The following is a 19,074-nucleotide window of genomic DNA, read 5'->3' on the forward strand; positions in this document are numbered from 1 at the left end:
TCGTCAAAGTCACAGTTTTTCAGTCTGAAATGAATCATGTAAGCTGTAAGCCTGTAACCCTTTATGCATGTACGAAATTGATGAAGAAACTGAAATTATTCAAAGCTGGTCAACTTAGCCAAACTGGTGGCTATCGAAACTTCCGCATTTGGTCAAAGTTCAATGAAACGTAGCCAATGCTTTTGCCAACTATGAAAACAAAACTGAAAAAGTCACAAAGAGAAAATGAATCAAATGTTTTTATGTAAAAGTCCCAATAACATTATCGCAAAAGAAATAAATGAACATGAAGTGTAATGTACAATAAGTTTTTTTTTTTGTTTGGAGGTGTAATGTAGAATAACTTAAAACAAAGAGAACACACTAGAGCCTTGATTTACTAGTAGCAGATGATAGAGTAGAAGACAAGAGGTATAAAGGCATTGTCTATCTGGGCTGTGTAAGCTTCCAACACCCCGGTTGCAGTAACTGCAACAAGAAGCGACCATCATCCTTGGCTTACTATTGGATTATTGGTGTTTACTATTTTGTAAATGTAAATTTAGATGTAAATTTACAAAACAGTACCTATATATTTTAAAAATATAAAACGTTTATTAGTTTAATTTAAATACACTAATTTTTAAAAATTATAGTATATAGTAATTAATCATTACTAATATTAATAAAATATATTTATCTATAAGATGTTTAAAATTTATTAAATTATTAAATTATTTCAGCCTGTCTCAATTTAAGTTGGAACAAAAAATATCAATTTTATAGAATTTATATCTAATCTATTAAAATCTTAATAAGTTTTTCTCCAAAATTACTATTCCATGCCACTGCATTTAAAACAAATAATTAATCTAAATTACAACTTTTACCTAACCGCATTCGATTTGGCTGGATAGTTCACTTACCAAAAACTTAAACTTTACATTTAATATCTTATGCATTGTAGTTATTGAACATTTATTATAACTGATTCTTGTTTTCAAAAGGTTGCATAGAGATACGATATCCCAATATATATTAAACAAACTGTGGATTTTATTACGTAAAACGTGATTCACTCATAATCTAATTTTCTTAGTTATATATCATCCCTACAATCAAGCATAATTAATTTGAATCCAACCTTCCAGAATATAATTATCAATGGTTAATGAGTTTAAATCAGAATTGATCAAATGGAAATAACTAATCAAACTTGATTCTCTTTATTCGGACTTAAAGCAAATTTGAAATAACAATATGTAGATTAAAATTTGTCATCAGTAACGATCCAGACTTAATTAACATTAGTGTATGATAGACTTAATTTGTCATCAGTAACGATCCACTATATTTTGATTAAAGTATTATATTGGCCCATTGTAGTTGTTTGTATTGATAGTTTAGATACTATATAAAGAACACTAGATTAAGATCCGCGCCTTGCGCGGGATAAACATTATATATAAAAATTATTTTATGTATTATATGTTCTTACATATTATGAAATAATAAATATATATTGAATAATTAAAACTCAGTAACTATTACATATATAATTAAATTAGTGCGAATGTATAAATCAAATTTATTAATCCAAACATTTTTTTTAAAAATTTGATAGGATATGTAATTAAATTTAAATGATATTAACATACATATTATATTTTTAATATTAATGTCTATTAAATGATGCTTTCTACTCATATGTTTTTTTGATCATGTGTATCTTTAATAGCAAAAACTTTAAATTACTGATAACAAAATTTTCATTGTGGGATTAATAATTTTAGTAATTTATAATTTAAAAAAAATTATCAATGTTAGTTCAAAACTTTTATCAAAAATAATTATTCAAAGTAAATTTTGAAATTAAAATATTTATTTATTCAATATGGTTTATAGTTTAATTTAGAATGATATATATACATTTATATTTTAAATCTTAATGATTAATTAAGTTAGACTTTTATTTATATGATTTTGTAATCATTTTTATTTTGTCATAACAAAAATTTTAAACCATGGATCGCAAAATTTGAATGTGAGACTTTTAACAGTTTTAGTAATTTATAGTCATTTTTTAAAATTCAAAATATAACATATACAGAAAAATCTAAATTTTTTATAATATGGTTATTGTGATTTTTTTAAATTATTTTAATAGTTTAAAATTAAACAAATTTGATAGAAGATACATTATTTTTTTATCAGATCTTTATTATTCAAAATCATTAGTTGTCATATATACTTTAGCCATATTAGGCAATTTCGTAATCTTTATTTAAGGAAATAATAAATGACATTAATAATGAATTTATGGTTAGTTTAATAAAAAACTTATTATATAATTAGATGGACCAACATATTTCTCTAATAATTCTAATAATCATCCTAGTGATAACACGTGGCTACAAAAAGAAGTTGTACTGTTTCACAAATAATATATAGGGGATATCCATTACCCAATTTGTATTTCATTTAGCCAAATTAAATATAAAACCATTTTTAACATTTAATCTATTTTATTAAAATATAGATCAATTTTTCAAGTACAAAATAAATAGTCCATTTATATTATATACAATAACTAAATATATATATATATATATATATATATATATATATAATTTTTTACATGAGTAAAATAAATCTGACATAAAACCAATTAAATTTCAAATAATTAATTACTTATTGTATTACCAATTGTTTTATACGAACTTAAAACACATTTAATACAAACATTAAGATATAAGATCAATACTCCTTTTTTTAACTTTAATAGATGTTTAAACATACATTTTTGTTGTCCAAAAATATGTAGTCCATTTATAATATAATATATAAAATTTCAAATTTCAAAATTTTAGATATTAGGATATGACTACAATATAAGTTAACAATGAAACACAAAAGAAAACAAAAATAATTAATAACTGAATGTATTACTAATCATCTTATTTGTGTTAATCATCTAATCCAACAAAAATCTAATAACATTGAACACATTTATAAATAACAATACTTACTAGGCCTGAGATGGATCCAGATATTCGGGAAATTTAGGGTATTCGGATCCGGATCCGTCGGATCCGTGGATTTAATATCCGGAACCGGATTTGTGGTTTTCGGATATCCGTCTCGATATTTTATTACATGCGGATATCTGGATCCGTAAAAATAATTAAAAATATATATTTTTTAAAAAATACTAATTTTTTAATATAATACATAAATTAAATATTTATACAAGATTTATAAATATATTTATATATGTCTATAATATTGTAAAAACTAAAATATAATATTGTAAGATTAATTCATGTATAAATATTAATATATCAAATATAAATATTAATGAAAATTTAAAATTTAATGTATTTTAAAAATACGGATCCGCATCCGGATATCCAGACCTAAAAATTAAGATATCCAGATCCAGATTAAGTTTGCATGAATCTAAGATTTTACTATCCGGATTCGGATCCGGGCACCCAGATATCCTATTTTTGAAGAGAGATTTCGGATACTTACCAATGTTTTATAGTTTACATTGATTTTACAAGTTAAACAAACACGCACACGGACGTGCGGTTCAAACTCTAGTTGAGTATAAATAAGATTACAACAGGAAAAAAAAGAAGAAGATTAATAATCATTTTCTCGTCAGGATAGAAAAGAGGGAAGCGACTATCACTTCTTGTTGTAAGTTTTCCGTTCCATTTGACAAGGCGACTGATCATCGGAGAACATGAGCAACGTCACCGGTGATCCCACTGGAGACGACCTTTCCACCGCCGTCGCACTCCCCGGCTCTACAGCAATCCAGAGTTCGCCTCCGACTGATCGTCCCGTCCGCGTCTACGCCGATGGGATCTACGATCTTTTCCACTTCGGCCACGCTCGATCCCTCGAACAGGCCAAGAAATCGTTAGTATCCTCTCATCTCCCTGAGATAGCTTTGACTAATTTCGTTTTTATTTCGGATGGATTAGTGTTATATTGATCTGTGATCTGTTGAATTAGGTTCCTTGAGTAAGTTGTGCAGAATGGTCTCGATGATAATTTGATCTTCGTTGATGATTAATATTACTGCCAAATACATCGTGATTGTGTAATTTTGATAGGTCTCTCTTTGTAAAAGGCTTGAGATTTTGGAATAGTTCTGATCTTTTTTGATTTTGTAATTTTGAGAAATGGTTTCGTGTTTCTTATTGGTTTTGCCGTTGCTTTAGGTTTCCAAACACTTACCTTCTTGTGGGGTGTTGCAACGATGAAACCACACATAAGTACAAGGGGAGGACTGTGATGACTGCTGAAGAGCGATATGAATCACTTCGGCATTGCAAGTAGTTGCCTTTTTTCATACCTTGTGTTGTTGTAGTTTAAGTAATGGAATGGAAGTTTTAGAGAGAGAGTTTGTTTTGTTACACAGATGGGTGGATGAAGTCATACCGGATGCACCGTGGGTGATCAACCAAGAGTTTCTTGACAATAACCGGATTGATTATGTAGCCCATGATTCCCTTCCGTAAGACCATGTTTCCTTTTGTCTCTGTCTTGATCTTGTTTTGGATTTTTTTGAAGGATTATTGTTTTCACCTCTTATGCTCTTCCTTGTTTGAATCAACGTCCAGGTATGCTGACACCAGCGGAGCTGGAAAGGATGTCTATGAATTTGTGAGTCGCAATAATACTTCTGCTTTTGATGTTTTTTTTGTGTGTTTATGGTTTAACTGTGAGCATCTTGATACAGGTTAAGAAAGTTGGGAGGTTTAAGGAGACAATGCGAACCGAAGGAATATCGACCTCGGACATTATTATGAGAATAGTGAAAGATTACAACCAGTATGTCATGCGTAATCTGGATAGAGGATATTCGAGGGAAGATCTTGGAGTTAGCTTTGTCAAGGCATGCCATCTTCTTCTTTTTTTGCTACCTCTTCATTTTTCTTGTTTTTCAAAAAAAAATTAAATTGGAGGAGTCAGCTTTGGGTTTATTGATTTTGTAACAGGAAAAGAGACTTAGAGTTAATATGAGGCTAAAGAAACTCCAGGAGAGGGTCAAAGAACAACAAGAGAAAGTGGGAGAAAAGGTATGTCTTCTCCCAACTTCCACTTGCTTAATTGTTCATCATGATTCCATCGTTTTGATTGTATTGCATTCTATCAAATAAGCTGTTCATCATAATTTCAAGGTGAATAAACTTAATCTATGGCTTGTACCCTCTGTATACTATATATTCACGACTGTTTATCACCTTCTTGTGTCACGTTTGCAGTCCAACTTCTCATAACCTGAACCTCGTTCACTTCTCTTAGGATTTTTACCCTCTAGGCAAATAGTATTCTTATGGCTTTTTTCTAGTTTGTCTTTTTGTTGATGCTTGTTAATCCGTTTGTCTTTGAAAGTCTAAATAGTACTTCTTTTATGTGTAGTAGTGGTGCCAGGCGATATCAAATTTTAAGATTATTTCATCCTTATAGTAGAAGCCTGTTCACTTGTATCAACTGTGCTTGAAACTTCCATGCATTTTCTTTCTTTATCTAGTAATACGACATCTTGAAGATTTCGATGCGATATCCAACTGTTCTCACTCCTTTGTTAATGTTTAAACCCGGATTTTCCAGATCCAAACTGTAAAAATGCTGCGCAACGAGTGGGTAGAGAATGCAGATCGATGGGTTGCTGGATTTCTCGAAATATTTGAAGAAGGTTGCCATAAGATGGTAAGTTAAATCTTGATGAAATTATCAACTAGCAGCATATATGTTAACAAGTTAGTACTTACGTTCTGTATAACCTTTGATTAAAAATGGCAAATGCGTAATCTTTTAATAGGGAACTGCAATCAGAGACAGTATCCAGGAGAGGTTAATCAAACAAATCCCCAGAAAGAAGCTGGAGAACGGTCAGGATGATGACACAGACGATCAGTTCTATGAAGAATACTTCGACCATGACATGGGCAGTGAGGAGGATGAAGATGAAAAATACTATGACGAGGAGGAAGAAGTAGAAGAAGAGGAGAAAGAGAATGCCGTTAAAACGGATGCAAAAGACAACAAGTAAGAACTAAGAACAACACTGGCTGTCAGAAACCAAAGGTTAGTGTACTAATGACCACTTACTTTAGTCTCTCACTCTCTCTATCAGTAAAATGCAAACATGTAGTAATATCAATGTGTAGAAAGTGAGAGAGTGTGTGCTTGTCTTTGGTGAGTTGTCTCATCGTTGTTGATTTTTGTATACAAATGTTTTTCCTTTCGATACTTGGTATCTTCTGTATCTTTTGTTTCTATCGTTTTTTTTTCTGTATAACAGGCAAAGTGTTATGGTTATGAATAATGCAGTGGGTCTGAAAAAGTAAAAGTCAATGATTCGTGTCTGCCCTAGATCAAAATTGGATATGTTCATTTTTCAATTTTCCAACTCTACTTATTAAATTGAAATCTAAATAGTAAATACTAAATACTAATCACATAAATTAATCATGTGTTCCATGATCTTTAGTTCAAGAAAGTTTCAAACTTCAGAACATTGTTCAACCTAAGATTACTAATATCACCGCAAGGCTTTTAAAATTCTTATGCTAAACTGGTTTGGTTGACTGGTTGTCTATATATGCTAACCCCAAGGACCTCGACTCTGGTTTAATTTTAATTGGTTTGTTATATATATGATTTTACTTTTGGTTGTTTACTTTTAGCCCGATGAACCAAATGTCACATAAAAGTTCCAACTGCAAGATGAAGATTATGTAAATATTAAGAGTTCCATAAAGAAACCTAAAGGTATGAATGGATGCATAATATTCTATATATAGTACATAAGTACTTGTTTAAATGATTTTTCTTTTGTTTAATTTTGGAAAATTTTCTAACTATCGTGAAGTTGATGCTTTAAGTGCAAAATATATCAAAAACGATTCCATGAAGCTGGTGTTAATAGTTATTTACCAATATGCTAATTTCTTATTGTTGCTAAACATTCACCAAGATGCTACTGTTTTTTTAGGTATGGCATGGTCCTTTTAATATCATTTTCTACCTTTTAATGTGTCTTCTAAAGTTTATTTCATTTTTTCTCCCTTCCACGCACTCAGAACTTTATTTTACTACTATATATCAAACCCCATTTGGTTATAAAAGATATTTACTCATTAGACTCTGCACTACCCATTCTCATATCTCTTTTCAAGAAACACTCTCCCTCACAGGGAAACCTCTCCTCTTCTTAACTCACATTTTGAATTTAACCTTCTCAAAGTATCTCCAACAAAACTAAATCCTAGTTATTAAAAAAGAGAATTAAAAATGGCTAGGATAGGAGGTATTCTTGTTTGTTTAGTCATCGCAGGCTTAGATGTAGGTGCTGCAATACTCGGAATCCAAGGAGAAGCCTCTCAAAATCAGGTATTCTATATATTTCCATGATGATGACCGTCTCAAACTGTCCATAAGGTTTAGATCGAGTTCATACTCTAATATACATTCTAAAAGACGGTCTGGTTGCAAATGTGGCTGTAGGTGAAGCACATGAAGCTGTGGCTATTTGAGTGTAGAGAGCCGAGCCAGGACGCGTTCAGGCTAGGTCTAGGTGCAGCAGCGATATTGGTAATGGCCCATGTCCTCATCAATTTGGTCGGAGGCTGTCTATGTATTTGCTCTCAGGACGAGTTTCAAAGATCTTCTTCCACTAAGCAAATCTCCATGGTTTGTCTCGTCGTCACTTGGTACGTTGAACGTTAACTCACTCTCAATACAATCTTCTTGGCATTAATAATTGTTGTCCCTAAATGAAAGACACGTGGTGTGTGTTGATTGGATGATGATCTCAGGATCGTATTCGCCGTTGGATTTGGAGCTTTGGTGATTGGAGCGATGTCGAACAGCAAGTCAAGATCCTCTTGTGGGTTCACACATCACCATTATCTATCCATTGGAGGGCTCTTGTGTTTTCTTCATGCCCTCTTTTGTGTCGCGTATTACGTTTCTGCCACTGCGGCTAAAGATGAAGCTGCTAAGTGACAAAGACAGTCACGATCAGTGATGGAAATGGTGGGTCCTTGTCCTTGACTATGATGGTAATTGTGTAACAATTTATGTAAAATTATTTAACATAATGCATTTTTTTTTCTTAAATTGTTTCACGCATTTCAAAGTTCTTTTGTAATTTGGACATATTGAGAAAAGCGAAAGCTTTCTCTGTCTTTTATGTCACGCTCTGTCGTCGCATGTGGGATTAAAATGCACTAATGATAATGACGTTTAATGGAATCTTGTCTTTGCTTTGGTTCCGGAAATTACTCTCTAGTCGGTGCTCTCACTAGAGAGTTTTCAGACACGCCTATGTTCCTTGTCACGGGATTTGTTAAATTTTGAAAACCCGAATTCTAGAAAACACAAATACATGGTTAACAAGTCTAGTTAGTATTAAATTATTAAACCTTAGTATATTTTTCATTTGATTTTTTTTTTCCTTCTAATAGTATTATTATTACTAAAAAGACACGAGCCCAATTACAAAACAGAAGCAAAAAGCCCAGAGAAAGTTTACAGGCAAACATCCAAACAAAAAAAACTAAAACCTAAAGGCCACACAGTGGCCTAACTTCCAATCGAATCCAAGATTGGCCCAAACCATAAACTTGACACCACTTTTGTCACGCCGGGAGACACGTGTTGAAGCCTCAACATCGACGTACACGCGTCACGAAATCCCTCACCACTACTGCCAAAGTGAAACACGCCGGAAACTGAACGGCGTTACACCGGATCTCGCCGGAAACAAGCGCTAACCCAATCGTACCGCTTCATCAACCTTTGCTTCTTTCACCGGAGAACGATTGTTCGATCGAGAAATTGAGTACTCCTCCAAAAACGAAGCCAGTCCCTCACTCACCCTTCATACACCATCATCACTTAATTAGATCATCGGAGAGCATCAATCGATTAATATCGAGATCTCATCCGTCACATCAAGCCATCAACTACGAAATCAACCGAGTCACCACTCGGAAAAACCAGATAACCTAGAACAGAGCCGCCATCGAAACGAGACCGTTCGACGCAAAATTTTTCATTTAATAAACAAAACAATATATATTAAAAATACATAATAATACTGAAATATATCAACAAATCTAAAACAAAAACTAAAACAAATGCAAATAACAATAATTATAAAAACTTTAACTTTTCAGAACAAAAAAAAATACTATAGTTGTATCGGGAGAAGTAGATGAAATTCAATATACCTAAATAATATCCAAATTGACTAGATACTCCTTCAGTTTCGATTTAATTGTCGTTGTAGGAAAAAAATTCGTTTCAAAATAAGTGTCTTTTCAGAGTTTCAATGCAAAATTTATCAATAAGATTCTCCAATTTATTTTTTTTAATTGGTTGAAAAAAGGTTAGGTATATAGGTAATTGTGTTTTTGTTTTGTAAATATACAAAATCATATGTTTTCTTAATCCGTATGCATAAACCTAGAACGACAATTAAAATCAAACGAAGAAAGTATTATATATCTAAAATCACATGTGTAATTAAAATAACATAATTTAATTAAATAAAATCCTACATATAAATTATAAAATCATGTAAATTAATTTTTTGTTAAAAACTATAATATATTTAATTTGTAAATATTTATAACTGTGCATTATCACGGAAAAATAACCTAGTAAAAATATACAAACGGTCTGAATTTTACGAATTACAAAAGTTTAGCTGTCCTGGTTTGTTACCGAATTAAACCGGGGTATTAAAAGAACCAGTCATAAAACAGAACCCACATTTATACCAGACTCTCTTCACTTCTGTCTCTATCTGCCTCCTTCATCTCCTCTGGTCCAAGTGGAAAGCCTCTTAACTTTTCCCTTTTCTCTCTACCTTCATCTGCGGTATGTGCCTTCTTCCATATCTTCGCTTGTAGTTCCACTTTGTCACCTCTCTCCTCCTCTCACTGCATGCACTCGCTCGCTGAAAAACCCTAACTTTTAGGGTCATTGCTCAAGTGCGTGCGTGCTTACTCATCTCCTGTGTAAATGGATCGTCTCACCAGTCTACCAGACGAGCTTCTTTATCATATCTTGTCCCTCCTTCCGACAAAGTCTGCTGTCGTGACTTCGGCTCTCTCAAAGAGATGGCTCAACCTGTGGAAACTCAATCCCAATCTCGACATTGATGACTCTGTCTTCATTCACGCCGAAGACGGTAAAGGGAAAAGGGAAGAAATTCGACAGAGCTTCGTCGGCTTTGTAGACAGAGTACTCGCTATGCAGGGTGATTCTCCTATCAACAGCTTCTCCCTGAAGTGCATCACTGGCATCCATCCAGATACTGTTAACCGTTGGATCTGTAACGTGCTCAAGCGTGGCGTTTCTGACCTCAGCCTTTTCACTGATTTTACTTGCGAGGATACCGAAGAGGATAGCTACCAGCTGCCTAGAGAGTTGTTCTTTAGTAGTACACTCGTTAAGCTGAAACTAAGAAGTGAGCACTGTGTTGATTGGTGGTGGCATCTAAACTCTTCTTCCTTGACGATGCTCAAGAGTCTTGACATCGACTCTGACTTGATTTTCTGCGGTGAGATCGAGGAGTTTATTCCTTCGTTCCCTGCGCTTGAAGAGCTACGAATGGCTAGCATGGAGTGGCTAGAGCCGGATGTGACTGTGTCAAGTGCAACCCTGAGAAAGCTAACTCTCCACGGCACCGGCTGTGAAGAGTTTGTGAATCCAACGAGCGTCTCTTTTGATACTCCGAACCTGCTCGTCTTAAGCTACTTTGACTTGGTTGCGGAAGACTATCCTTTGGTCAATATGAGCAAGTTAGTCCATGCGGTAATCAATCTTATAGTGACTGATAAACAGGTTAAGCGACTAAGAGAGGCAAACAATGAGTTGTTAGAGGATGATGAGGAGGAGGGTAATGTTGTTCTCCACTTCGGCAATGTGGTGAAGCTCATGAATGGGATACAAAATGTTCAGATACTTTCCTTCACTGCTGATACTCTCGAGGTCAGTTTTTTAACTAGTACTCCCTCCGTTCCTAAAAGATCCACATTTTAGAGAAAATTTTTGTTTCTATTTTATATTTTCAATGTAATTTTTGTCAACTGATAATGATAAATAAGTTTAAGAATATTAATTGCATTTCTTAAAATCTGATTGGTTTAAAAATATAGGAAATACAAAATTACAAAAAAACTATGCATTTATAGCTAAGTTTTAATATGTTTTATTAAAAAGTGTGAAAATTTTAAAACATTGATCTTTTAAGAACGGAGGGAGTATTTATTACCATTCTCTAGTACTTGTTGTTAAACCATTAGTTGCAAAAAAAATCTCTTTGTTTTCAGGTGCTTTCTCAATGCTGTGATACATTGCCAGTGTTCAACAACCTCAAGTTCTTAGGTATTACAAGTGAAGAGGGACGAGGATGGCAAGCAATGCCAGCTCTTCTAAAGAATTGTCCACGTTTAGAAACTATAATCCTTCGGGTATGAAGCTACTACTACATGTGTTTTCTCTGCTGTTGAAGTAGCACTAGTTCTTTTCATCGTCTCCTTTTTTTCAGGGTTTATCACACTATGTAACAGACAAATGTGGAGATGCTTGTCCCTGCATTTCTCGGGAAGACAAAGGTAGTTCACTCAGGTCTTGTCCAGTGAATAGGATTGAGATTCAAGGCTTTCGAGCAACGATGAAGGAGATGACCTTGATAAAGCATTTCCTGGACTATTTTCCAAGTTTGAAGAGGCTTGATGCTGTCGTTGAAGATAATGAACCTACACAGCTCCGAAACCCTGAATTGTCTAAATGTGTCACGGAGATGTTTGGTCTCTACAACAAGCTGCACCCGAGTTGCAGTGTCGAGCTCATGGTCAGTCCTTTCTTGCAAAAGAAGTGGCGTGAACAAGGACATATCTGAAAAGAACAAAACATTTGCTTGCTTCTTAGTTTTGTCTTATGTTTAGTTGGCTTGTAAACCCTCGCAAACTAAACCAATCGACAAACCTAAATCTGTTTCCATTGTTTTATCTTTTATCAGTTTTAACCTTTTTTTTATTCATGTCTGTCTTTGTCTTTGATATTCCCATCTTCATCAGTCACTTTGGTGCTAAATATAACAAACTTAACAGCAGCAGAGACGAGCGAGATACAATTAGCGAATTTCTTCTTTCTTTGTGTTATTCTTAGGCTGTTGTCGTCTTCGACGAGATGCAACCACCTCCCGAGTCACCGCCATCATTCTTGGTTCGCCGGAGAACCACATCGACAGCACTCCTCATTCACCGTTGTCTTCATATGAGATCAGCCTTGCCGTCGTAGTTCCATCTTCTTGCCTCTTTGAACATGACAAATTAATAATATCTTTGTTAATATCCTTTTATAAAAATAAAAAAGTCTGTATAATAAAATATTCGTATTTCGCTGAGTTTCGTATTTAAAGATATTTTCTTTTTATTTATGTTGTTTAGGGAAAATATATTGACTAATAAAATTAAAATTCGTTTATATATAAAAATATAGGTTTATTTTTTATAAATATTTCTTTTTTTGTTATTTATGTGTTTTTGTAAAAAAGAAAAATTAAACTGAAATTTTTGTACAAAAAAGAAAACAAAATGATTATTATTAATAGAAACCGTATATGATATTTTTATTTCATAAATGTATCTATGTAATTAGAGCTGTGAAAACTAACTAAAGTGACAGTTACAAAAAAAAAAAAAACTAACTAAAGTGATATCTTATAGAGATTTTTAGTGAAATGTTACGTAAAGGTTATGTGTTTTTAACTGTATATACGAGAAAAAGAAAACGGATATACAATAGAAAATACTGAAATACATAACAGAACCCAAACAATATATACACAACAAAACACATTCTCTAGTCAATAAATAAACTGCAAATACGTAAACAAAATATGTTGGAGTAAGCATGAAGTTAACAAGACAAGGAGAATGACGTGTGGAGCAAGCTAAACATAGTCCTAATCTATTGAAGTTTGAGATAAGGATAAAGATGTTTTAGGAGTTATCTATAAGCATGATAATAGGATCTATGTTTAGTTATATAAATACATCCATCGAGTTATGATGAGATTGTATGAGTTTGAGGGATTAAAGGTTTTGAGTAAGTTTTACCTTTGAGGTTAATATAAGAGAGTTATTCTTATTCTTATTCTTCATTCACATACACAATCCATAAGCAATCTAACGTAGAGTTTCAACACGTGGTATCAGAGCGACAAAGTTGAAACTATGGGAGACCTTACGGTGGTTACGGCGAAGCAACAAGACATTGGATCATCTACGATCAAGTGTCCTACATTGAGTAATACAAACTATACGGTTTGGGCAATCAAGATGAAGATCTTATTGAAAGTACATGATGTGTGGGAGCTTATTGAAACAGAAGAAGGAGACGTGAAAAAGAACAACATGGCCATGGCACTCCTAATTCAATCCATTCCCGAAAGCCTAGTTCTACAAATCGGAGGACTAGATACAGCTAAGAAAGTCTGGGAAGCCATTAAAACGAGACACATGGGAGCTGATAGAGTTAAGGAGGCGCGTCTGCAAACACTTATGTCGGACTTCGACCGACTTAAGATGAAAGATTCTGAAACTATTGATGAGTTTTCAAGCAGAATCTCGGAGATCTCTTCGAAATCCTCTGCTCTTGGAGAAGAAATAGAAGAGTCAAAGCTCGTCAAGAAGTTTCTGAAGAGTCTTCCCCGGAGAAAATACATAACTATTGTTGCTGCATTGGAACAGGTATTGGATCTTAAGACTACTAGTTTTGAAGACATCATCGGACGTCTAAAAGCTTATGAAGAACGTGTCAATGAGGAGGAAGAGACGTCCAAAGATACAAACAAGTTGATGTATACAGAGCAGCAATACACTCATGGTTACAATGGTGAACACAGAGGCCGTGGTCGTGGAGGAAGATTCTTCAACCGAGGAAGAGGTCGTGGTCGTTACAATGCTGGAAGAGAAGCAAGAGATGCAACGAGGATCACCTGCTATCGATGTGATAAATTAGGGCATTACGCCTCTGACTGTCCTGATCAATTGTTAAAGCTTCAGGAGGCTCAAGAAACAAAAGAGGGAGAAGAAACACACGAGGCTGATGAGCTTATGTTGAATGAGATAGTATTTCTCAATGAAGAAAAGGTGAAACCCAACACATTTGAGACTAGTCTTGACAAAAGCAACGTGTGGTATCTAGACAATGGTGCTAGTAATCACATGACTGGGGAACGTTCTTACTTCACTACACTCGATGACAGCATCACAGGAAAGGTTAAGTTTGGAGATGATTCACGTATCGACATTAAAGGCAAAGGGTCTGTTGTTTTCCGATTCAAGGATGGAGTGAAGAAGACGATGTCCAACGTATACTTTATCCCGGCTCTTAGGAGCAGTATCATAAGCTTAGGCCAAGCTACAGAATCAGGTTGCGAGGTGAGAATGAAGGAGAATCTTCTAAATATATATGATCGAGACGGGAGGCTTTTGATCAGAACCAGCAGAGGGAGAAATCGATTGTATAAGGTAGCATTGGAAGCGGAGAACGCAAGGTGTTTACAGGTGATAACGTCCAGTGAGTCAAGCAAGTGGCATGCGAGATTGGGCATATTAACTTCGATAACATAAAGCTTATGGTCGATAAAGAGCTAGTCACAGGAATACCAAAGATATCTATCACCAAGAACACATGTATCTCCTGCTTACTTGGTAAACAAGCAAGACGACCTTTTCCACAAGCAACAAACTTTAGAGCATCTCAGCGACTGGAACTACTACATGGAGACCTCTGCGGTCCAATTAACCCTTCAACGATCGGCCAAAACAGATATGTATTCGTAATCATTGATGACCACACTCGCTATATGTGGACAATGCTATTAAAGGAGAAAAGTGAAGCCTTCGGGAGATTTAAGAAGTTTAAGGCACTGATAGAGCGAGAAGCAGGAACCACCATCAAGACTTTGAGAACTGACAGAGGTGGAGAGTTTACATCTCATGACTTCAACAACTTCTGCGAACAAAATGGGATACAAAGACATCTAACTGCACCGTACTCTCCTCAACAGAACGGTGTGGTCGAAAGGCGCAATAGGACGGTACTGGAGATGACAAGAAGCATCTTGAAGCATATGGGCGTCCCTAACTATATGTGGGGAGAAGCCGTAAGACATGTGACATATCTCGGGAGATGACAAGAAGCATCTTGAAGCATATGGGCGTCCCTAACTATATGTGGGGAGAAGCCGTAAGACATGTGACATATCTCGTCAACCGCTCAGCAACTAGAACTCTTGCTTACAAGACCCCTTACGAGATGTTCAAAGGGAGCAGACCAAACGTGTCGCATCTAAGAGTATTTGGTTGTATTGGGTACGCAAGAACAGAAGCTCCTCACAGGAAGAAGCTTGATGATAGATCACATGCTCTAGTACACCTTGGAACTGAACCAGGTACCAAAGCTAACCGTCTGTATGATCCCACAAGCAAGAGAATTCACGTGAGTCGAGACGTAGTGTTTATGGAGGAAGAAGGCTGGAACTGGAAAGACAGCGTTGAGAAAGACAGTACGGGCTCATTCAGCATCAAGATTGGAGAATTTGGAAACAGAGGACTTCGGGAAGTCGAGCTTGATGAAGGCTCTATGGAAGACAACAATACGTCACTGGTTAGAATGGAACAAGGAAGCAAAGAAACAAGTGATAATGATGATAAAGCAGTTGACAACGAGATAGTAGAGATATCTGATGGAGAAGAGGAGGCACATGAGGAATCTGATCTGAGACGTTCAACAAGAGTAAAGAAAACTCCAGAGTACTTGTCAGATTATATCTTGATGGCTGAGACAGAATGTGAATGGCTGTTGATGGCAATAAACGAGGAGCCGTGGAATTACTCAGAGGCTAAAGGTATGAAGGTATGGGTAGATGCTTGTGAAGAAGAGATAGCATCCATCGAAAGGAATCACACCTGGCTTCTAGTTGATCTACCTGCAGGGGCAAAAGCCATTGGATTAAAATGGGTATTTAAGCTAAAGCGTAATCCGGATGGGAGTGTGAACAAGTACAAGGCAAGGCTGGTGGCAAAGGGATATGTACAGAGACATGGCGTTGATTACGACGAGGTGTTCACACCAGTTGCAAGAATCGAAACCATTCGTCTCATCATTGCATTGGCAGCATCACATGGCTGGGAAGTACATCATCTCGATGTAAAGACCGCCTTTCTCCACGGAGATCTTAAAGAGGAGGTTTATGTAAAGCAGCCTGAGGGTTTTGAGGTCAAAGGGAGTGAAGAAAAGGTGTACAAGCTCTCTAAAGCCCTCTATGGACTTAAACAGGCTCCAAGAGCCTGGAACTACAAGCTAAACAAGATACTCCGAGAGCTGAACTTCACACGGTGCTCTAAAGAAGCTTCATTGTATCAACGAAAGAAGAACGAGGAGATTCTTATTGTAGCAGTATACGTGGATGATTTACTTGTTACTGGATCCGATGTTGCAATGATAAGCGAGTTTAAGCAAGAGATGGCCTCTAAATTCGAGATGAGTGACTTGGGTAGGCTCACCTACTACTTGGGGATCGAGGTGGTACAGCACGAGGGAGGCATCACGTTGAGACAAGAGAGATATGCTTCACGGATTCTTGCTGAGACAGGTATGAACGACTGCAATCCCACACATGTACCGATGGATATGAATCTAAAGTTATCCAAAGCTACCGATGAGAAGGGTGTTGATGAGAAGAAATACATAAGAAGCATTGGATGCTTACGATATCTTATCCACACACGCCCTGACCTGTCATACAGCATTGGAGTTCTTAGCAGGTATATGCTTGATCCTAAAGTCTCTCACGATGGAGTTTTGAAGCAGGTTCTGAGGTATTTGCGTGGAACCAGCACTTATGGACTCACTTACACGCGCGCTGATACTGTAAGATTGCTAGGATACAGTGACAGTTCTCTCACCGTCGATGATGATGATGGTAGAAGCGTAACGGGACACATATTCTACCTCAACGACAGTCCTATCACCTGGTGTTCTCAGAAGCAAGAAAGCGTGGCACTATCATCTTGCGAGGCTGAGTTCATGGCAGCCACTGAAGCTGCCAAACAGGCCATATGGCTTTAAGAACTTCTGAGCGAGATCACTGGAGGAGAATGTGAGGCAGTAACCATCCGAGTTGATAATAAGTCCGCTATCTCTCTTACGAAAAACCCTGTTTTCCATGGCCGCTCTAAACATATTCACCGAAGATATCATTTCATAAGGGAGTGTGTCGAGAATGGTCAAGTGGAGGTGGAGCACGTTTCAGGAAGCATGCAGAAAGCGGATATCTTGACTAAAGGACTCGGGAAGATCAGATTCACAGAAATGAGAGAACTTATTGGAGTTGTAGATGCAGCACAGGTTCACTTCAAGCTTAAGGGGGAGTATGTTGGAGTAAGCATGAAGTTAACAAGACAAGGAGAATGACGTGTGGAGCAAGCTAAACATAGTCCTAATCTATTTGAGTTTGAGATAAGGATAAAGATGTTTTAGGAGTTATCTATAAGCATGATAATAGGATCTATGTTTAGTTATATAAATACATCCATCGAGTTATGATGAGATTGTATGAGTTTGAGGGATTAAAGGTTTTGAGTAAGTTTTACCTTTGAGGTTAATATAAGAGAGTTATTCTTATTCTTATTCTTCATTCACATACACAATCCATAAGCAATCTAACGTAGAGTTTCAACAAAATGTGTCTGCTTAAACACTTAGAACAGATGAATCATCATAGCAAGCATGAATCCGAATCCCAAAACAAGGCTTTTCGCGGAGGAGTCACCGGGAGAAGCTCCTGCTCCATCAATATTATCCGTCGTGCCCGTAGCACTAGAAGGGAAGCTCCCGACGGTTTTGGTGGTGGTACTGCTCGAGCTACCAGGTGAACCTGGAAACAAAGGCAGAGAAGTAGCCGCTGGAGAAAGTGCCGGTGACTGTGCCGGCAAAAGAGGGAGAGAGGAGGAAGGAAGGGGAGTTGAAGGAGAAGGAGAGAGGACAGGGACGGGGTTAAGAGGCAACAAAGGTTGTATAGGTAAAGCAGAAGAAGGTGACGGTGCATTTAACGGTGGGACAGAGTTTGGAAGCGGTGCGGTTGGTGCTGCGTTTGCGGCTGGGACAACGTTTACTTCTAGTTTCATCCCTTGTGTACAGTGTCCCGGCATGCCACAAATGAAGTACCTAAACAAAAGTGATCAAGAATTATAAATACTTGTATATAAATCATCATATCATATAGGTCTTGCTTTGTATGTGAACCTTTTTCCAGGAGTGGTGAGAGGAACAATGGAGTTTCCATTAGCAAACGTTATAAGCGGTTTAACCGCTTGGCAGCTATCGTATTCTGGTTTTGTGACTTCAACGACATCGTGGAATGCAGAAGGGTAAGCGAAAACTGTTTGGAGAAAGAACATTGGTTTTGTTTTAGTCTATTATATGTTGAATCAATGTTTAATGTAAGAAGATGTGTGAACACATTACCAAGATTGTCTCCAACAACAAATGTTTGTCCTGCAGCCCAAGTTTTAAGATTAGCTCCTACGGTCCAACCTCTAGGACCACCAATGGTATGATCTGTAGCTACTGCTAGACCGATGAATGTAGTTGCGAGGACTGAGATAATGATCAGCATTTCTCTGGATGCCATTCTCTTCTTCTTTTGTGAGGGGATTTCAACACAGAGATTTGAAAGATTAGATCAAAGAGATGATGATGGTGTTTGGTGCTTCACATTTGGTGTCAAGTGTGTCTATATGTAGTGGTTTACATAGAAGAAATGATTTGAGAAAATTTTTTTTTGTGAGAAGAGTTGGTAAATAACTAAACTTGTGTTTGTATCTGTTGAGAGTTAGTATCTATGTTGGATCAAGTAAAGAACCAATAATAAATCAAGAAAGCTTGTGTTTCACCTAATCCATTAGACAAATGTAATAAATTTTGATGGTTTTGAAAAAAAATATATATTTTGGGGTAATTTCATATATCTCATAAAAC

General features: G+C 36.0%; 4 protein-coding genes across 4 annotated transcripts; 3 read left to right on the forward strand and 1 right to left on the reverse strand.

The window, feature by feature from the left end:
- The first annotated feature begins 3,617 nt into the window (after nucleotides 1-3,617).
- Nucleotides 3,618-6,368, forward strand: LOC106387975 (choline-phosphate cytidylyltransferase 1). The gene is made up of 8 exons (XM_013827928.3): nucleotides 3,618-3,909; nucleotides 4,215-4,328; nucleotides 4,415-4,510; nucleotides 4,617-4,659; nucleotides 4,736-4,891; nucleotides 4,995-5,075; nucleotides 5,611-5,709; nucleotides 5,822-6,368. Exons 1-8 carry the CDS (start codon nucleotides 3,731-3,733, stop codon nucleotides 6,050-6,052), a joined length of 999 nt encoding a protein of 332 aa, XP_013683382.3. The 5' UTR covers nucleotides 3,618-3,730; the 3' UTR covers nucleotides 6,053-6,368.
- A 758-nt stretch (nucleotides 6,369-7,126) lies between these two features.
- Nucleotides 7,127-8,259, forward strand: BNAC03G71930D (protein DESIGUAL 3). Its single transcript, XM_013825298.3, has 3 exons — nucleotides 7,127-7,395; nucleotides 7,510-7,715; nucleotides 7,821-8,259. The coding sequence occupies exons 1-3, from the start codon at nucleotides 7,297-7,299 to the stop codon at nucleotides 8,008-8,010; spliced, it is 495 nt and encodes a 164-aa protein (XP_013680752.1). The 5' UTR covers nucleotides 7,127-7,296; the 3' UTR covers nucleotides 8,011-8,259.
- Nucleotides 8,260-9,783: 1,524 nt separating this feature from the next.
- LOC106387974 (F-box/LRR-repeat protein At3g58930-like) lies at nucleotides 9,784-12,061 on the forward strand. The gene is made up of 4 exons (XM_013827927.3): nucleotides 9,784-9,891; nucleotides 9,992-11,007; nucleotides 11,349-11,489; nucleotides 11,567-12,061. The coding sequence occupies exons 2-4, from the start codon at nucleotides 10,036-10,038 to the stop codon at nucleotides 11,918-11,920; spliced, it is 1,467 nt and encodes a 488-aa protein (XP_013683381.1). The 5' UTR covers nucleotides 9,784-9,891; nucleotides 9,992-10,035; the 3' UTR covers nucleotides 11,921-12,061.
- Nucleotides 12,062-17,670: 5,609 nt separating this feature from the next.
- Nucleotides 17,671-19,068, reverse strand: LOC106386611 (uclacyanin 1-like). The gene is made up of 3 exons (XM_013826441.3): nucleotides 18,562-19,068; nucleotides 18,340-18,475; nucleotides 17,671-18,261 (listed from the first exon to the last, which is right to left on the reverse strand). Exons 1-3 carry the CDS (start codon nucleotides 18,725-18,727, stop codon nucleotides 17,796-17,798), a joined length of 768 nt encoding a protein of 255 aa, XP_013681895.1. The 5' UTR covers nucleotides 18,728-19,068; the 3' UTR covers nucleotides 17,671-17,795.
- Nucleotides 19,069-19,074: the final 6 nt, after the last annotated feature.

This window comes from Brassica napus, chromosome C3 (assembly GCF_020379485.1).
Source record: "Brassica napus cultivar Da-Ae chromosome C3, Da-Ae, whole genome shotgun sequence".
NCBI classification, from domain to species: domain Eukaryota; kingdom Viridiplantae; phylum Streptophyta; class Magnoliopsida; order Brassicales; family Brassicaceae; genus Brassica; species Brassica napus.